The sequence below is a fragment of the Physeter macrocephalus genome, chromosome 10 (genome assembly GCF_002837175.3).
Source record: "Physeter macrocephalus isolate SW-GA chromosome 10, ASM283717v5, whole genome shotgun sequence".
Classification (NCBI taxonomy): domain Eukaryota; kingdom Metazoa; phylum Chordata; class Mammalia; order Artiodactyla; family Physeteridae; genus Physeter; species Physeter macrocephalus.
The window spans coordinates 51,310,860-51,332,398 of record NC_041223.1 but is presented as its reverse complement, the minus strand read 5'-3'; the positions used below and the strand labels follow the sequence as shown (position 1 = coordinate 51,332,398).

General features: G+C 36.9%; 1 protein-coding gene across 1 annotated transcript in view; it reads right to left on the bottom strand.

The window, feature by feature from the left end:
- The window catches only part of AK9 (adenylate kinase 9), a 116,360-nt gene that overhangs the window by 51,343 nt on the left and 43,478 nt on the right, over positions 1–21,539 (bottom strand). Inside the window, exons 14-18 of the mRNA XM_055087391.1 lie at positions 15,256–15,404; positions 10,446–10,602; positions 9,289–9,403; positions 6,042–6,118; positions 2,439–2,597 (exon numbers count right to left, since the gene is read on the bottom strand). Coding sequence (XP_054943366.1) covers positions 2,439–2,597; positions 6,042–6,118; positions 9,289–9,403; positions 10,446–10,602; positions 15,256–15,404 — 657 coding nt within the window. The remainder of the gene's footprint in view (positions 1–2,438; positions 2,598–6,041; positions 6,119–9,288; positions 9,404–10,445; positions 10,603–15,255; positions 15,405–21,539) is intronic.

The following is a 21,539-nucleotide window of genomic DNA, read 5'->3' as shown; positions in this document are numbered from 1 at the left end:
GCAACCACCATTATACTGGCAACCACCATTATACTGTCTGTCTTTATGATTTTGACTACTTTTAAGTATCTCATATAAGTAGAATTATATGGTATTTGTCTTTTGATGGCTAGACAGGGTAGTTTTAAGTGAAAAAAAAATTGCCTACTTAAGCAATTTACAGAAGACTTTGTGAAAAAGGACCCTTGGATGGAAGAAGTAATCACTAGTTAAACCAGATGCAAGCCCTTCTGTGAAACAGAATATGGTGTAATAGGGACAAAAGAGACCCACGATTTCACAGACACGAACTGCTTCTGGAGAAGCCCAGTCATGTCTACAGAGCTGGCTAGAACTGACCCTGAATGGAATAGGACACTGGCTTTAGAACATCCAATTTAGGTTGCCTGGGGGAAATAATGAGATAAAAGGCAATGACATTAAATTGTCCCCTAGATCTGTTACATTATTAAATACCAACTGTGAAACATTGGGGATATTGGAAATCTGGAAACATTTAATGGACATTTGTGTCATATTTAATGGATGTCAGTTTCTTTTATTTCTTTTGATATTTTATGGCCTGTTTCCTTGCAAAAGGTAGGGGGGTGGGAAGATTGTTGTCAGCCTAATTGGTTAAGTACTCAAGAAAATAATGAAGTTTCTGGGTGAGAGTTCAAGTCAATAAAGGTGTGGGATTCTTAAAAAAGGAAATTGGGTATTTCATCCTGTTACCTCTTCTGTCTGGCACAAGGTTCTGATTTTCTACTTACTGTCCCATAAACCTAATGCCAATCCCTGTAGTAAAAACGATCTATGTTAAATCTGAGATTTCTCATTGTAAAAATTCCCCTTAGTCCTGGTTCTTTTACCAGCTAACAGCAGGTTTTCATCCCTTAATTGCTCCAGGGCTGGAATCTAGCTGCAGGTATCTGAAAACCTTTAGTTTGTAAGAGTAATTTCTAATGCAATATTAATTGTGCTCGGAAGCATTTTATGAGCCCCGCTTCCACCACAGTGAGGTATCCTATCTTGCTGCTTAAGCCCACTCTCCAGCCCTGAGAGTGACTTTCGTTGGAAATCTGTAAGATTCCTTCTTGCCCTGCCCCAACCCACCAAACTGGACCTCTGAGGAGGGCTGGCTTCATGGGTGTACGAGCTGTGCAGTTGCTCTAGATCTCTCGCCCAGAATGGTCTCATACTTAGTTTAATGCACTTTGGTTGTCATTTTGAAAATTTTAATAATTTTATCTTTGAATTGAGTTTTGTAAGCAAAATCCAAAGGGACTCCAATGGGACAACAGGGCAGGTATGTGAGCAGAGATATGCATGATCTGTGTCTGCCATTCTTTGCCGTCTCATTCTCATGAGTGTTCCTGATGCTCCATCATGAGCATAGAATTCTAGGGGACCCACGATATGTGGGAGGAAGTGTGACTTAGTGGCTTGGGGGTGGGGAGGATGCTGACAGCCCTTGAGAGACCGTGGTCTCCCTTTGAACTAGAACTTGCTCCAGATGCAGAATGAAGGTGATGGCATTCAAAGAGACATGAATGACCATGGAACCTCATCACATCCCTTCTTACTCATGTTACTTTCCTGTATTAGCTAAACTGAAATGATGTGGGGCTCATAAAATGCTTCCGAGCACAGTCAGTATTGAATTAGAAACTAATCTCACAAGCTAAAGGTTTTCAGACACCTGCAGCTAGATCATTTCAGCTAGACTGAAAATGATGACACAGAAAGAAAGGAAAAGATAGGGTAACCCAGAGTTCCTTTTCCTTTCAGTCTTTCCTTTCCTTAATCATTGGGAAGCTAAAAGTAGAGAGCATTGCTAGAATATATGCATATTAGGAAATGAAATAAGAAGCTGAGTTAGTTTTGTGTATGAAACTGACTTAGTATTCTGGTAAGAATAAAATACATATGCATGTACAAGCTGCAAAATACAAATTGTGTAGTTTCAATGATTCTGCATACGAGTTAAGTGCTCTTAACGTTTGCATTTAAAAGTGGCATTGGGCAACATAAAGATGAATGGTAAAATTCATGCTAATAACTTAAAATTTTAATTTTTCTTTACTTAGAATGACATTAAATAGCAAACAAAAAGTACTATGACAAGTTAAAAGAGAGACCATGGAAGAAAAGAAAGAGCTTTATACTTTCGTACTTTTAATGGCTCTTTTCCCCTACTTTTTGAACACTGTGCCCCACAAATTATATAGCAGGCCCTGCTTCTGAGTGTCAACCCCCCGGGCAGAGCAGACTCAGCTTTCCCACCACACTTTCAGCCATGTGATTTGGACTAACCGGCTGCACTCTGGGGGCACATCTCTCCATTCCCAGCCTGCTTCCATTTTATACCATATAAACACATATATACACACATGCAGACACATACATGCCAATGGACAAGAATAGAGTTAAGGATACAATCCTTAATAAAGTCTAACCTGATTCATGTTCTGTTTCAGGGACCTCGAAAACTTCAGCCTCCTCAGGTAAGGACCCCCTGGTCTCCTCGGCTACCTCAGGGGCCTCAGACCCTTCGTGAAGTTCAGACTCCTCACCTTCAATCTCCTCGTCAGCCTCAGCTTCAGTTTCTTCTGCTTCTATAAAAAGTGAGAGGAAATAAATTATTTAGATTAAGTCAGCATATATTTAATTGGGAATGACCCCTGGAGCATGAGGCTTAATGAGAAAGACAGACACAGTCTCTACATATTGTATCTATTAAAATGCAGTAGTAAAGGATGATTGTAATATGCTCAGAGTGCTATGGGAGCACCAGCCTAAGGATTCATTCAAAACGGGGAAATGCATATAGCATTCCCAAATATTATAACAGTAAAAAACAGGAAACAGCCAAAATGTCCATTTAAAAGGGAATGGCTATACCTGCACTGTCTGATATGTAGTCACGAGCCACGTGTGGCTATTGAGCACTTGAAATGTGGCTCGTCCAAACTGAGATGTGCTGTAAGTATAAAATACACAATGGACTTCAGAGACTTTGTATGAAAAACTGAATGTAAAAATATATCAATAATTTTTACATTGATTACATGTTAAAATAATAATTTGGATATGGTGTATTAAATAAAATATACAGTTGGCTCTCTGAATCTTCAGGCTCTGTATCTGTGGATTCGACCAACCACGAATTGAAAACATTTGAAAAAAATTTTTAGAAAGTTCCAAAAAGCAAAACTTGAAATTGCTGCATGCTGGCAACCATTTACATAGCATTTACATTTTATTAGTTATTATAAGTTATCTAGAGATGATTTAAAGTATATGGGATGATGCGTTTAGGTTATATGCACATACTATGCCATTTTATATATGGGACTTGAGCATTCATGGACTTTGGTATCCGTGGAGGTCCTGGGACCAATTCCTCATGGATACCAAGGGATGACTGTAATTAATTTCACTTGTTTCTTTTTTCTTTTAATGTGACTACTAGAAAATTTAAAATTATGTATGTGGCTTGCATTTTATTTTTACTGGGCAGCACTAGGCTAGACTATATATTTTCTTACAGCTAGTTACAAATAATAGAGTATGTTGATCAGTATGCTAAAATTTAAAAAACATAACTCCAAGTTTTACATAGTTGCTGATGACAGCTATAAGAAATAAATGCATAGAAGTCTTTGAGGAAGATGGGGTAAATGGTGGTGTTAGAAAACCCATCTCTTCAATTCCCTTTAATATATTTTTTAAATTGACTGAAACAAGGTATTTTCTATGTAAAGATATGAAAAACTAAATGAGCTTATTTTCTGGACTCTTGTGGGAATTATTCCCTCCCCTGCCCCCTGCCCAGTGAGAACCTTCCAAGAATCACATTCTAGTGGTATGAGATACCTCTGGCACCTGGATTTTTAATGTAAATTGGGGTGATTAAGCACAAAGAAAAAAGCATCCTGAAGTGTCCTTATATCTTGAAGTCTGACCAGGATTGCCAAGCATGTGTCTTCCAAGTATGTGAGTTGGAATGTGGTGAATCTTTTGTGTTATATGAAGGATTTATGGTGATACACACAAGGAGGAAGCATAATTTGCTGAATTCTACTAGGGTTAGAGATGAAGTTATATATACTCTACTCCAGAAACTCAATATGTCTTTTAGCTGAGTATCTCTTAGAGTAAAAAAAAAAACTTATCATATACCTCCAACACGCATATATTTGGTTATCTGTAAGTTGTGTTCTTATCCACATTAGGTACATTATAAAGTGTATATATAAAATGAATTTATATAATGATGCTGAAAAATGTAAAAAGTTTGAAAACTTTTTTCTAGAACCCTACTGGATAATCTATGTTCCATGTGAGTCAGGAATGAACTGAAAAGTGTTCTAAGATCCTTGTACTATCTGTGATTTTTGATTAAGTGTATGTTGTATTAGTTATCTATTGCTTCATGTATATGTTGTATTAGTTATCTACTGGTTCATAATAAATTACCCTCAAAATTAGTCGTTAAAATAACAATAATCACATATTGCCCTTGCAATTACTGGGGTCAGGAATTTGGGAGTGGCTTAGTTGGTGGTTCTGGCTCTGGATTTCTCATGAAGTCACAGTGAATATGTCAATTAGAGCTGCAGAGGTCAATCTGAAGGCTTGACAGGGGCTGGCAGAGCCCCTTCCAAGGTGAACACTCAAAGCCAGAACCAAGGTCCTCCGGGAGCAGAGAGAAGCACGGCCAGAAGTGCTGACCCACAGAATTGTGTGCAGAATAAAGATAGTGGTTGTTTTACAGTTTGGGGGTGGCTGGCTGCACAGCAATGGAACACTGAAACAGACTTTCTTCACTCTTTTGAACTACGGACGGCTTTGGCAGTCTGGTGAAACTTATGGATCCCTTCTTAGAATAATGCTTTCAATTTCATAAAATAAAATAAGAGGGGGCTTCCCTGGTGGCACAGTGGTTAAGAATCCGCCTGCCAATGTAGAGGACACGGGTAGGAGCCCTGGTCCGGGAAGATCCCACATGCCATGGAGCAACTAAGTCCGTGCGCCACAACTACTGAGCCTGCACTCTAGAGACTGCGAGCCACAACTACTGAGCCTGTGCGACCACAACCACTGAGCCCGTGTGCCTAGAGCCCGTGCTCTGCAACAACTCACTGCAACTAGAGAAAGCCCGCACACAGCAACAAAGACCCAACGCAGCCTAAAATAAAATAAAATAATTTTTTTAAAAAAATTAAAAAAATAAAATTAAATAAATAAAATAAAATAAGAAGCCAATTATACTGAATACAGTTATCAAGATATCAAAAAAAATTTTGTGGTATAGGAAATGTGTGCATCCATAATTTTGGAATAGTGACACGCATAAACAAGACATCTAAAACCGGAATGGGATATGAAAATATCTTTGTTTCTACTGGTGACAAAGTCAAGGTACTGCTAATACTATTGTGGTTTGTAGCCTATATTAATTATTAGGTGAGTAAAATACTAAATTTCAGTTAAGGGTTAGTAAAAAATAAAGTTATAATTATTTCCCCATTCAAATTCACAGACCTCTGAATTTTATCCCCAGGTTTAAAACTCCAGTCTTAAAAGAAATTTTTAGAGTAAGTTCTTCTATAATGGAGATGGAAGTTTAAGTATAAAGACAATGGGTATAGTAAGAGTTTAGCTGTTTTCTCAACTCCTACAGGATCCTTTTAATAGAAGTAATTCCAACAGCCATGTCACCTGTGACAAGCGCAACCCTTTGAAGATGTGCTGCACATGCTGTCCTACTGTGTACCCCTCTTACAGGGTGGATGAGTAGGTATCTGTGTCAGGATTCCTTTCCTATGAATCCAATACTGCTGTGACCATATAATTTACTATCCAAATTGGAACACTATGAAAATGAGAGGGGGTTCAAATAAATACTTCAGGAACCTGGGCATGAACCTAGACTCTCATGGGCAAATTGGGAAATATGGTCACCCTGTCTATAATTCACTGGAAATACTGCAGCTGTTGGCAGTCACAATACAAAATCAAATGGCATATTATTAATCATATAATCTTATGTTTGCCTTTTGCTTTCGCATTCATAGCTTCCAATAGCTTTTGATTTTCTTCTTCTATTCTCAATGTCTCTTCTTTGGCTTTTCTGAAATGAAAAGGTCCGAAATTTAGTTATCTTTGGAAATTCAGAATCTCACAATATTATAGAATTTAAGGCTTATAATGGTAAAACTAAAGAGTAGGTCATTTATAATATTCATTATACTTTTTACTTTATAATGTAAATGTTTAATTTACTCATACTGAGGCTAGTTAGTTTTCAGAAATTTTGGGGTTTTTTTTTTTGGTAAGAAAAGTTGAAATATTGTATTTTAAAAACTTTGGCTGTTAATTAGGAAATCTGGAAAAATTAAAAAGGATTGTCTAACTCCAAGCTGGGATAATTTGTATCATTTTGCCTCTGACTAAATGAGAAGTGTTCACAACATAGAGTTAAATGAAAAAAGGTATAATATAAAACTATGTATAATACAAATTTTCTTCTGTATTTGAAATGTATATAATGATGATTAAAAGAATAAAATGAATCAAACTGTTAATAGTAATTATCTCTGGATGGTGGCATTCTGAGAATTTTAAATTTTATTTCACATTTTTTGCACTTCAAAAAATTTTCCATATGAGTAAGTAGAAAATTTGTAAATTTACCTTTGTAACCAGAAAAATTATTTTCTGATTTATTTTCTTTTTAATATAGTAATGATGAAATTTAAAGAGACTTGGGATAGGGAAACAAATATCTGGAGGGAATCTGTTTTTCATTAGGGTTCAAGGACTAAACCTGCCTTAATGATGAAGACAGGTATAAGGAAAGTTAGTAAAATGATGGAGAAAGACAATATTTATTAAAAATTAAAACATGCATACCTTTGACCTAGAAATTCTGTATCTAGGAATTTAGCCCTCAAGTACTGGCATACTATTGCACAAAGAAGCATGTATAAGAATGTTGACTGCATCTTTAAAAATAATATCAAAAAAACTGTATCAAGTATTCACCAACAAGGGACCAGTTAAGTGGAGTAGAGCCCATTCATCTCAGCAGCCCACTCTGGGGCAGTCTTCTTCAGACCGTTCTATAGGTTGGCCATTCTCTCATATTCAGTGCAGTGCTTTTTTGTGTGTTCTTTTTTCCCCTTTCTTTGAAAATCTTTAATATATACTCTTCAAAGATATTACTACACCTCTCCTCCCAACAAGCGTGTTTCTTGTTAATAGGGGGTGTTCTCTCACTGTATTCTAGATACAGTCTGTGATCCAGACTGAGGTCTTGGTGTAATTCGAGTTCTCTTTGTTCATGCCCCAGACTTCTGAGACTACTGAACATTGTTTCTGCATGTCTTCCCTACTTTGTTTTGTGTGAGCTGGCAATCCTTCTACTTACTTAAGTCAGGTAGGGCTCTTTTGTGAGACTTTCCTCATCCAAAACCTGGGTACTGAATGCTGCTGCTAAGAATCTAAGACCTGACAAGGAGGAGGAAGAATTTTGCTGCCAGTTTCTAGCTACTTCTATATACTACTTGGATAGACAGTCAAAGACAAATGGTGATAACAGAAATTATTCTGCATTTGACTCATACATTTGGAAACTGATGTTGGAAAATCTAGAATCAGCATGTCTGCAGATATATGGCCAAAGATGTAATTCTAAATCCTGTTAATCTTATCTCTTTTCCAACCAAGTTGTAAGGCCTTTAGATGCATCTCTGACCATTTTTTTTAAAAAACCGTTTTAAATTTTATTTTCTGCAGTATATGAGAAAAAAGCAACATAGAGAAATGGAGAAAAGTCTGCTTCAACCTGGGCAAGTCTTTGCCATTAAGAAGTTTATAAAGACATAAAAATTTAGAATCAAAAGAAGTAAAAACTGATTATAGAGATAGCTCGGGAAATTCCATACGGTAAGAGGGAGGTGAAAGTTAAGAGCTGGGAGACAGTGGAGATGTATTTTTCCTTTAAAAAAACCCTATTGATTAAATGTATTTTAAATTATCTACTTAAAATGTAGCAAACCTTCAGCCTAGAAATCACATGAACTTCGTTTTACTGTTATGTCGATAGCTTCATATGTTCTTAAATATTTGACTATTTCTCATATACTGGAAAAAAATTAGGTAATCCCTTAATTCCTAGCAAATTGTAGCTCCATTTGTAACAGAATTTTTAAAAGCTAAAACTAAATGTAATAAGTTTGTAATTATTGTCTGAATACTTTTAGTCAATTTTATAAACAATTTTATTAACTAATCTAAATTATACTTTATGTATTTTTGTGTTAAGTTCATAAAGGAACGGCCAATTTAGGTGAACAATGAACATCAAATAACAAAATCCTCTGACACACAGTTATCAGTTATCCCCCGCCCCCTAACAAATACCCACCTCCCAGCTCCATAATTCCTAGAGTTTAAAGAGCTCTCCTAAGTCCCAGCACAAATTGCTAATATATGAAGGGGAAAGGAAATAACATTTGAGAAAGCTCCCTATAGGTGCTATCATTAATAGTGGGAGGTTTAATGGGTTAATATAAAGAATTTAGTGTTTGAATGTCTCAGCCTTTAACACTTGGAGAAGTAGGAATCTCAGTGGACAAATTAAAAATTTTAGTGTCTAAAGAGCTTGTTTCAGCAAGGAAGAACAATTAGCACATTAAGTCACTCTTTCTTTTTATACTTTATTTTCCAGTCTGAAGAACTTGATAGTTAAAGTTTAGTCTTGACCCCAGCCATGAACAGATAGAAGTGTGTCCACATTTTGAAATGTTCTTCATTGCATCCAGATTAGAGAATAAGCTCTTGATGTTGAACCTGTCAATTGTAAATAAGTAGTCTTGTTCTTTCCTTATGTAGAACTTAGGCTTTGGATTTTAGTCATACCACACAAGTGTATTTTCACTTTTTATTACATTATTTCTTTCATTTGTGGATTCTAGTTAGCAAAATTATAATATTTAAGTCACAGATAAACATGGTAGAAAAAAATATCTTCCCTGTGCTTTTTTTTACAGTGTCTTTGGAAAGTAGATATTTGGTTTAGAATGTCTGAATTGGGGCTGTGAAAACAGCCACAACTCTGTACTTTAGAGATTATGGAAGTATTTGTGAAATTACTGTTTTTCTTAGAATTAGAACTTGATCTAGTTAGTAGGCCACCGATTTGATGCTAAAGACATTTCATAAATATAAATTTTAAGTACATATTTAACAGCTATAAGAGGTTAATTAACCCAGTTCATTGTGCCAGGCAGATTTTACCTTGCTGCTTCTTCCTCTTTTCTTTTCTTTAGTAGCTCATCCAATAACCTTTCTAAAATCTTAGCGTCAATTTCTTGTTTATTCTCTAAATACAGTCTATTAAATAAATATTTTCCTGAAATACAGATAAATAGAAGAATGTTAATTTTTTTTTTTTTTTTTTTCTGTACGCGGGCCTCTGACTGTTGCCTCTCCCGTTGCGGAGCACAGGCTCCAGACGCACAGGCTCAGCGGCCATGGCTCACGGGCCCAGCCGCTCCGCGGCATGTGGGATCTTCCCGGACCGGGGCACGAATCCGTGTCCCCTGCATTAGCAGGCAGATTCTCAACCACTGCGCCACCAGGGAAGCCCGACAATGTTAATTTTGAAGCCCTATAAAATATAGTGAGATATATTTTTGGAAATTAACAATGAAAAGATTATTTCTGTCTATATCCAAATATATTTTCCTTTAAGCATTTATTTAAATAGAGCCCAGATTCTTTAAGAGACCATCTTAAATCTTTTTTAAAAGGTGTATATGGGCATGTCATAAATAACTAAAACATAAAAAGAAGTAGTATAATATATTCTCCCCATGGAAATTCTCTTTTCAAATATATTTCCTTAAGATGCAAAATGACAGAATATTCTTGGCCTCCTCATCAAAGATTAGTTGACCGTATATGTGTGAGTTTACTTCTGGGCTCTCTGTTCTGTTCCATTGGACTATATGTCTGTTTTTCTGGTGGTACCATACTGTTTTGATTACTATAGCTTTATACAAAGTGACAGAATAATTAAAATTTAATTCTGCTATCTTTATGTACTTAGTATTTCCCATTTAAGGTGAAGAAGGACTAATATATAGCTTTGCCCTCAGCCTCTTATATTTTTCATTTAGAAGTTACAATGCTGACTGGGATGGGTTGTTAGATTCTCAACTCCAAAGAATAATTGTAAGGGCCTGCTGGAACATCAGGTGATCCCACACCATCTGTGGCCACCTACTCAGTGGATGGATGCCTCCTTTTGTGTACCTCTAGGTCATGAAGGGACCACTGGTGTGGTATTTGTACATAGGGAAGGTGGAGTGCTTTTCATTTTATATTTTAACTAAAAATATTATCAGCAATAAAAACTTCACTTTAAATTGACATGATAAATATTTACCAACCATTGTTTTCTGTGTCTGATAAACAGATGACTAAATCGGGTAGAATTCCTTTGTTGACTAAGACCATCCACAGTTCTTTCATAATAGGGTAGTTGTCCAGTATCCATCCTCCATATTTTGGGGCACCATAAAACCTATTCTTGTTTTCTTCAACTACCTGTGAAAAACAGCAAACTGAAATTACCATCATATCTACCCAAGTAAAGGATGCTACCTTGATATATTACTTTTGTGGACCTTAATCAAGTATCTTTTGAGTTTTTCTGACTTTCAGAAGGAAATTTTAAAAGCCACTTAATTTTAAAAGAGAAACTTAATTTTAAAGCAATAAAGCTATAAGTTTTAAAAGTTAAGAATAGGAAGCAAAAGCCTTTCTTAAATAAATATAACAATACATGCTTACTATATGTTATTCAGTATTACAGAATCCAAATCCTGATTCAGAAGGTCTAGGGTAAGGCCCAAGAGTCTGTATTTCTAACATGCTCTCAGGTGACAATGGTCCTTGGTCCACTCTTTTTTTTTTTTTTTATGTTGTGGGTAGGAGTTTATTAATTAATTTATTTATTTTTGCTGTGTTGGGTCTTCGTTTCTGTGCAAGGGCTTTCTCTAGTTGTGGCAACAGGGGCCCACTCTTCATCGCGGTGCGCGGGCCTCTCACTATCGGGGCCTCTCTTGTTTCGGAGCACAGGCTCCAGACGCACAGGCTCAGTAGTTGTGGCTCACGGGCCTAGTTGCTCCGCGGCATGTGGGATCTTCCCAGACCAGGGCTCGAACCTGTGTCCCCTGCATTAGCAGGCAGATTCTCAACCACTGAGCCACCAGGGAAGCCCCTTGGTCCACTCTTTGAGTAGCAAGGTCCTAGCCCAGTTTGCCTTTTTTAGTGACAATGCTCTTCACTTCCCTTTTGCTTTTCAGCCTTCAATGTGAAAGGCTTCTACCTGTCACCCAATAATTATAACTTCAACACAAGTATGGAGATTAGATGTGGATCTATGAATATACCAATTCTGAAGGTTTTAAACAAGTTTGTGGGCCATCAGGAAATCACAGAATATTAGAAGTCAAAGGGGAAGAAATCTCAAGAAGACTGGTGTAACCCTCTGGCCTATGCAGAATTTAAGATTACCTGCTTTTTGAATTTCCATATGAATGAAAAGTATTTTGAAAAAAAGAATTTTAACACTTTGAAATGTTTTACATAAGAGAATTGGGGGAAAGAAAGCGATAATGAAGAAGTATAAGTGAAATCAGTTAGAGAAAGACAAATACTACATGATCTCACTTATTTGTGGAATCTAGAAAAACCAAATTCATAGAAACAGAGAACAGATTGGTGATTGCCAGAGATAGGGCTGGAGGTGGGGAAATGGGTGAAGGTGGTCAAAAGGTACAAACATCCAGTTATAAGATAAAGAAATTCTAGGCATGTAATGTACAGCATGGTGACTATAGTTAATAATATTGTAGTGTATATTTGAAAGTTGCTAAGAGAGTAGATCTTAAAAGTTCTCACCACACACACACACACACACACACACACACACACACACAAATGTAACTATGTGAGGTGACCATGTTAACTAAATTTATTGTAGTAATCATTTTGCAATATATACATATATCAAATCATTATGTTGTACATTTTAAACTAATACAATCTTATATGTCAATTATATATCAATAAAACTGGAAAAAATACAATGGTTAATAAAAAATTTTACTAAGTTTCAGAGATATGAAAATTAAAACATCAACATACAATTTATAGTTTCCCTATCTCATTCAATTTTTTTGAAAAAAATTTAATGGCTTCATAGTATTTAGTCAAATGAATAAACCCTAATTTGTTTAATCATCCTCTTAATGTTAAACATTTATATAACTTATAATTTTATTATAACATTGTGACGATATGATGGACATCTGCATATATAAATCTTTGTCTAAGTATATATTTCTTTAGGTTAGATTCCTATAAAAAGTGTTTTTAGGTCAAAAAGAATAAAGGAATGAACATTTTTTTTTTTTTTTGCGGTACGCGGGCCTCTCACTGTTGTGGCCTCTCCCGTTGCGGAGCACAGGCTCCGGACGCGCAGGCCCAGCGGCCATGGCTCACGGGCCCAGCCGCTCCGCGGCATGTGGGAATCTTCCCAGACCGGGGCGCGAACCCGGTTCCCCTGCATCGGCAGGCGGACGCGCAACCGCTGCGCCACCAGGGAAGCCCAGGAATGAACATTTTAAAGGCCTTTTATATACATTGTCATGTTGCTTCCATAATGCCTATAACAATTTTCACTCCTATGTGACTATATCATTACAGCCTCACTAGTATGGACTGTTATAAGTTTTAAAAAATCTTTGCCAATTTGACAGGTTAGAAATTGTCTCTTTTTTTCATATTTTTATTGACACTTGAACATTAAAATTTTTCAGTTAACCATTTGTATTTCGTCTTTGATGAAATAATCTGTTTACGTCTTTGTCTGTTTTTTACATTGGTATTAGATTTTCCTTGATTTGTAAGAAATCTTTATAATGAGGAATTAATGTGTCATATTTACCCAGTTTGATGTTTCCTTTAAAATTTTGATTTTCATGGTGGTTTTGTTTTTTTTTTTGCGGTACGTGGGCCTCTTCACTGTTGTGGCCTCCCCCGTTGCGGAGCACACGCTCCGGGCACACAGGCTCAGCAGCCATGGCTCACAGGCCCAGCTGCTCCGCAGCATGTGGGATCTTCCCGGACCGGGGCACGAACCCGTGTTCCCTGCATCGGCAGGCGGACTCTCAACCACTGCGCCACCAGGGAAGCCCCACGGTGTATTTTTTAAGGAAAGGGAATCATTGTTAAGTAGCATCTTCATTGAGATTTTGCTCTAAGAGTTCTTCCATGGCATTTGTGCCTAGAGTACTTGACCATTCTAAGATCATTTCAATATCACTACACTTTCTTCTAGGTAAAAACATGCCATTTTTACATTTAACAATTAATATGGAATTAATTTTGATATAAGCTGAGAATCTAAATTGTTTTTTCCCTACCAGTTAATTTTATCAACACTATTAAAAAATTCTTCCTTTCCTTTTGGGTTGTGATGTAAACCTTAGTATACACTCAGTTTTTATCTATACTGCGGTCTGTTTCTGTGCCTGCTCTGTGGTTCTGTTAGCTCTTGTATGATTATCAGGCTTATAAACCACTGTAACATCACATTTTACTAGTTGGTAGAGCAAGTCTCTCTCTGTTATACTTTGCCAGACTGTTCTTACCAAGTCTCAACTATTGGTTCTCCCAAATAAATTTTAGAGACATTTGTCAGTTTCCAAAATACATTGACATTTTTATTATAATTGCATCAAATCTATAAACTAATTTGAGAAAGATACCTTAATAAGATTTTGTCTTTACATGTAAGAAATTATTAATGACCTACTTTTAAAAAATAGGTTTACTGCTCAGAGATCATGGAAACTGATGACAGGTAGAACAGTGTCCTGCATTGGTCTCTGTTCTCTTGAAAAAGACAATCTGATATGAGCTTTGATGTTAAAATCTCACACCGTTTAAACTCCCCCACAATCCCAGACTCACAGTTTACCATCTATTGACACTACTCATAGTCCTACATCAGAAGTGTTTTAGTAGTACTCCCTGTAGATTTGTATCCTCCAGAATAAACTCTGGAAAGAATGGAGCAAATTATCAGTGAAGGGCAAGGATGGGATGTTCACAGTGCTAAAGACATCCCTGACTTGGATGTCTCCTCCTTTGGAATGCTCTGTCTCACCTCCCAGGACGAGATAATAGCCTTGACCTTCGTGATATTCCTATACCTTGTACATATCTAGTTACCACTTAGCACGTGATAGTTATTTATTGGATTCTATGTCAGCCTTCCCTACCTGACTGATAGCTCCTTAACTGAAAGAGCTATGTTTAATTCATCTTTGTGTCCCCAGGCTCTAGCACAGTAGGTACTCAGAATCTTTCTGAAGAAATAAATTGATGACAGAACAACCTGAAGAGATACAGAAGTTGAAAGATCTCTTTGGGAAGCTCAGAGGGGGATAACAACTTGCCTTGGGTATAGCCTGGGGCTCAAGGATTTCACCCAATGTGTTACAGAGTGGTTCTACACTCTCAGAGAACATTTTTTTTCTTCTCATGATTTTAAATTACATCATTTTCAAATTACAGAGAAATACATAAGATCATTGAACGACCAAAACTGATTTGTTCTCTTTAACTTTTGCTCTGAATGCTTACCCAAGCGCTCTGTACAAAACAGATCCATATGGTCTTTATAAGCCTTCTGATTTGATATGGGTAGGACATAGTACCCGAGGCTTTATTTTCCCCTTAGATTGGAAAATCCGTGGTGTGTCCATCCATCTCCCCCATGAACATGTTCAAGGTGGTTGGATGAAATTAGTTAGCTAGGGAGCAAAATTTGTCTTGGTTTACAAATAACCGGCTCATAGATGAAAAAGTAACTTTGGTACTTGCTTCATATAAACTATCTTTTAACCAACTGGACTTAATTAAAGACAATAAAAGTTAATGAAGAAAAAACGTCAAAGCTATGAAATTATATTGCACATTTGTTGATAATTATTGAAAATTTACAAGCAACTGTTCACTGGGGTACATTACACATAACAATGTTGACTGTAAAATGCACATGAATTTGAAGGCTACAGATTTCAACAATGTCATACAGGATTCTAAAATAATTGTACATATACTAGGTTAACATTTTCTCAGTTACTGTGAAATCAATGATAAAAATAAAGAGCCTGGATTTCTTACCTCTTGGAGAACTTCGTCTAAGATTTCAGCAATTTTTTCATGTGGCTGTTCAAAGTTCATGTCCTTTACCATTCTTACCGTCTCCTTTATTATGGAAAGAACTTCTGGATGATCTGCAGTTACCTCTTCTATCACATATTCTATTACATCTAAAGTAAAATAAATCAATAAATTAATGCCATTAATAATTTTAGTAAACAATGCTATTTGCAATAGAACATGATTGTAAATACCTAACCCAAGGAAGTACTCTTCATGTTCCTGCAGCACATGCCAGAAAAAGGGAGAAATAGATGAGACGGGAAATAAGTCAGGAATCACAAAATAACAGAGCAGTGGCTTAAAGCCAGTGCATCAGAATGAAAGTGAATGAGGCATGAAAAAAGTCATGTCAGGCAGGAGTCAAAACTCAGGATGCCAGGGAGAAGACGTAGGAACCAAAGGCTTCCAGGGGTCAAGCTAAAACTTGGGCATCTAGGGAATGAGTCAGAAAACAAAATAAATACTTCCAATTATAAGCATGAAACTAAATGGGACAATAAGAGGACGGGAGGTAGGCAAGTTGGAGGGGATGGAAGGAAGGGTGGCATAGGCTGGTTTTTGAAGTGTTAGACTTGATTCTTGTCTCATTGTGTGCTGAATGTTTCCTTACACGGCTGAGCTGGCTCACAGGCTGCACCATGATGTAAACATTCATCCACTCCTCTAATGGGACATGAGATTGGCAGCTCCACCTGACTCCTCTACCTCTGCCTTTCCAATAGTGCCTCCTGAGCTGCCCCAAGGCTCTGTCCATCAGGGTCTCCTGCCAGAGCCCAATTGATCCTTGCCCAGAAAAACCCCAAAGGACCTTTGAAGAGCAGCTGCCTGCTGCCCTCCCTGTCGTGAAGTCAGAAGTCTGTTCTCAGGGATAGAGAGAGCCAGCAGTTTCTGGAGAGCCAGAGTGGAAGAGGCAAGAACCCAAGATCTTCCGATAGCCAGGGAAAGAGGACATGAGGAGGCAGAAATAGCCAGGCAAAGATACTAAATGTGCCAGAAGATGCTAGTGGTCTACCCAATATCTGGTCTCCTTTTCCTTAGTAACAGAACCCTGATTTTGTTAGGGTCAGCAATGTGCCTAGCTAAAACCACTACATCTCCTAACTTCCCTTATGGTTTGGATGGCTGGTAGATAAGATGCAAGAAAAATTTGGGGAGGGGAGGCGGTGAGTCTTCTTGTTTTCTATTTAAAGAGGAATAACTCAGCTGGATGGAATGCCAATTTTTTGTCCCTTGTCTTTTCCCCTTTCCTGCACACTGATATGATGGCTGGCATGCTAGCAGCCATCTTGTGAATTATTACAGTAGCCACATGCCAGGAATGGCAGAAAACATAGATCTCCTATCTTCTCAATATTCTTGTTCACAAAAACAATATATCACATGTTCTTTTTTCTGTGTTCCTGCATGTCTAACTGTTCATATTATAGTAGCCTTTAAGATAGAGTAAGTGGATATTAATACTTTTTTTTTAAAAAAACCACACACACGGGCTTCCCTGGTGGCGCAGTGGTTGGGAGTCCGCCTGCCGATGCGGGGGACGCGTGTTCGTGCCCCGGTCCGGGAGGATCCCGCGTGCCGCGGAGCGGCTGGGTCCATGAGCCATGGCCGCTGAGCCTGCGCGTCCGGAGCCTGTGCTCCGCAACGGGAGAGGCCACGGCAGTGAGAGGCCCGCGTACCGCAAAAAAAAAAAAAAAAAAAAAAAAAAAACCACACACGTTATTCCTTCAAAATTCTAAAGGAACTATTTGTGATTTTTAGGTCCACAGTCTAAGAGAGCCAAATTACCCAAATATTAATTTACCTTTTTTTGAATCCAACATTAGATCTTGACTAGAGTCTTGTTGACTTATTTGAAGTGTAGACGTTTCACTTGCTTCTTTTTCATCTGTGAATAAAACTCTGTTAACACGTAAAGAACAGTATTTAAAGTGTAGGTGAATCCCGAAGATTGTGGTATGGGCCCAGGGACCCAGGACTCATGTTCCCAATTTCTTAAAAAATTAAAATAACAACCATAATAATCAAATAGGTAAACATATCTATCAGCAGTAGAAAATAAAGATAATGACTTAACTATGACAAAACCAAGAGTAATTTCAGTTTCATATAATGCCAGTGGATGTAAATGGAAAAAAAAAATCAAATTTTCCCTTCCTGAGGTAACTAACAGACTCTTGGCTCCAAGAGGTAAAGGCTGTGCTTATCTCAGACATAGCGGGGAGAAAGGGTGCCTTTTACTAGGGTACACTGGCAGGGTTGGCATCCCTCCAGCAGTGGGTAGAGGCACTGATGACTGCTTCTACCTTGGACAGCTTCCCCCAAAGAGGGAACAGATAATACAAGGGAGGGGCTCCCTTTGTGTATGTATTGGTGCTGGGAACTCTGCAGCAGCAGAGATGGGGTTCCCAGATGCCACTTGGCCAAAATTTTAATTTCTGGGTCTTCTGTTAAGTGTGTGTGTGTGCATGCATGCTGGGGGAGGAGGAGTGTCATATATAAGTTTCTGACAGTGCCCAGTTCAATTCCTACTCAGCTTGAAATAAACACAAGGCAAAGACACGTCTATCTGAATCAGGAGGAGAAACCAAATAGAAAAGATCAGCCCTATATTATATAACACAATAAATTATATATGCAATTTAAAATTAAATACAAAAAGGTCAGACCAATAAAAAAAAGAATATAAGTATATATATTAAATCTCTGGTTGAGAGGAAGACTTTTTAAGCCTGAAAGTAAATGGAAGAAATCAACAAAGGGAAAGTAATGATTTGACTATGAAAATGTGAAAAATTCCTCTACTTCAGAAACAGCAAGCTGATTTAAAAGACAAACCACCCAATTTGGAAAAAAATATGAAAAATAAGTAATATAGAAAATTTATATAGGAACCATATAACTGATACAATTTAGAAAAATGGGCAAAAGACAAAAATGGTCACCTCAGAAAAGAAGAAACATAAATGGCTAACACAGTATTAAAATACTAAACTTCAGAAACAGTCAAATAAAAACTAAAATCATATTTAAAAAGAGAAAATACTGAGGAAATTATAAAATGTAGTTTGTATATTCCTGACGGGGACATAATTTGGAACAACTTTATGTAAAGCAATTTGACTCTGTCTGTACCTTCATACTCATCAAACTAGTGACTCCACTTATGTCAACATGCAGACAAAACTTCATGTAGAAAATTCATTGGAAAAAATTCACCGGAGCACTATTTGTATTAGTAGCAAAAAAATAATTTAAGTTTTCGATGTAATGAACTAGTTAAAACTATTACCTATAAATTGGGAAATTGTGCAGTAATTTTAAATGAGGGTTAAAATATTTTCTAATGAAATTATATAATTAAATGTAACATTATAAATAAAAAATAAAAATAGTTTACATTGTATGCTCTTGATTATATAAATAGAAAGTTTTATAAGGGTAAATAGCACTAAATGATAACATTTCATAGCTACAACTTTGGGTTTATGATGCTCTGATTCCAACCCATTAAAGGAAGCCAGAGAGCTTTTAAGAAAATTTATTATTGTATGATAATGATTGTGTCATGTCTGGAAACATACAAAAAAATTTAGGGGGCATTCTAACTGTATTAGACTTGCTGGGTTCTATTTTCTTCTTCATTCTGGTAAATCTATTTCTGTTCTACAGCTGCTCAGTTTAAATCTGTAAGAGAGAAGCTAACTCTTTTTCTCCTAAAGTTTCCAACTTGAGGGAGGGGGGTGGGTAATTTTAAGCTTCAATATAAACATGATAAAATATGGAATAAATGGGAATAAGATCCACAAGCATGGCATTAGCAGCTCATTTTGTTACTGTCTTTATCATCTGACTTCATTTTGGCTTCTTCATTGTCCTCTAAAGAGCTTTCTCTTTGGGATTCAAGAGTGAACACTGCAGTGAAAGAATAATACGCTTTATCAGCTAATCTGTTTATATTAGGAAAGATCTGGCTAATAATATTAGCAACATTTTCTTTATCATCTTCATCAAATGACAGATGCAACTCTTCTGAGCTTTTATACTCATCAGTTGGGAACTCATTTTCCTTCCTTTCAAATTCTCTTTGAGGGTCTTTTGAAGTTGACTGGGCTGAAAGATAGTAATTGGCTGAGTTAGCAAAAGGTAGCTGGGGGTAGGTAGACAGCCTTGAGCGTGTGAGTTCTGACTCAGTGTGGCTTTGGTGAATCATTTGATCTCCTTGTCTAAACTTCTACTAGGCAAAATGAGGATAATTAAACTGAAAACATCGCTGCAACATTAACTGAGATAATGGGTGTAAACAATGAACTTAGAAAAGGCTTGGCACACAGGAAGCCTGCTCCATATTAGCTGCCATCCTCTGCATTATTATATAATTTTCTGTGTTAAAAAACCTCAATATTCTCCACTGACAAAATTTCTTAAAAATATATTGGAGTGTGTGATGAATTGGGAGATTGGGATTGACATATATATACTAATATGTATAAAAGGGATAACTAATAAGAACCTGCTGTATAAAAAAAATAATAAAATTCAAAAATTCAAAAAATATATATACATTGGAGTAAAACCCTTAGCAAAAAAATTCCAATTTTTTAAATGTTAAAAAGGGTTAACCTTATTGTCAGATTTGGAATAATTAGTGAATTTGAAAAGACACTTAGGTTTGTAGCATATGAGAGATATCATCTATTTCTATATCCCAGTGAGAAAAGGCAATTTGTGGAAAGATGTAAAATCTGTGATATCATGCCACAATTTGATGTGAAAGGAATCACTACAGACTCCGAGAAACATTATAGAACACTGTTCATCCTCCAGAAGCCCTGCTTCCTCTCTCCATCCAGGTTTCAGTTAACTGTTCCCTCTTCAGAGATGTCTTCCCAGGTTATCTTAACACTCCAGCACCCCTACCCCAATCACCACCTGCACGATTACTGTTATATATTTTTTCTATCTGTTTACTTTTTCCCCCTCTACCCCCCATTAAAATGTAACCACCTCAAGGACAGGAGCTTCAGGTGTCTTGTTCACCTCTGTTGCTCAGTGTCTAGAATCATGTCTAACACAAGAAGGTACTCAAGTGTTTTTGAATGAATTAAATAATTCATTTTTGAATGAATTAACAAATACATTTTATCCAGGCTCAAACAGATTGATTAACAAGCCATCTTAGTAGTCTGGGTCAGTACTTCTCAGGCTTTAGTTTGTGAGTTGTCCAAGAGTATTTGTTTTTAATTTTGGTCTTAATTTTGAAGATAATATGATAAACACATAAAATCATTCTTTTTAACATCTTTATTGGAGTATAATTTCTTTACAATGCTGCGTTAGTTGCTGCTGTATAACAAAGTGAATCAGCTATACATATACATATATCCCCATATCTCCTCCCTCTTGTGTCTCCCTCTCACACTCCCTACCCCACCCCTCTAGGTGGACACAAAGCACCAAGCTGATCTCCCTGTGCTATGCGGCTGCTTCCCACTAGCTATCTATTTTACATTTGGTAGTATATATATGTCTGTGCCACTCTCTCACTTCGTCCCAGCTTACCCTTCCCCCTCCCCATGTCCTCAAGTCCATTCTCTGCATCTGCGTCTTTATTCCTGTCCTGTCCCTAGCTTCATCAGAACCTTTTTTTTTCTTTAGATTCCATATATATGTGTTAGCATACGGTATTTGTTTTTCTCTTTCTGACTTACTTCACTCTGTATGACAGACTCCAGGTCCATCCACCTCACTACAAATAACTCAATTTTGTTTCTTTTTATGGCTGAGTAATATTCCTTTGTATATATGTGCCACATCTTCTTTATCCATTCATCTGTCAATGGACACTTAGGGTGCTTCCATGTCCTGGCTATTGTAAATAGTGCTGCAGTGAACATTGTGGAACATGATTCTTTTTGAATTATGGTTTTCTCAGGGTATGTGCCCAGTAGTGGTATTGCTGGGTCATATGGTAGTTCTATTTTTAGTTTTTTAAGGAACCTCCATTCTGTTCTCCATAATGACTGTATCAATTTACATTCCTGCCAACAGTGCAAGAGGGTTCCCTTTCTCCACACCTTCTCCAGCATTTATTGTTTGTAGATTTTTTGATGATGGCCATTCTGACTGGTGTGGTGATACCTCACTGTGGTTTTGATTTGTATTTCTCTAATGATTAGTGATGTTGAGCATCCTTTCATGTGTTTCTTGGCAATCTGTATATCTTCTTTGGAGAAATGTCTATT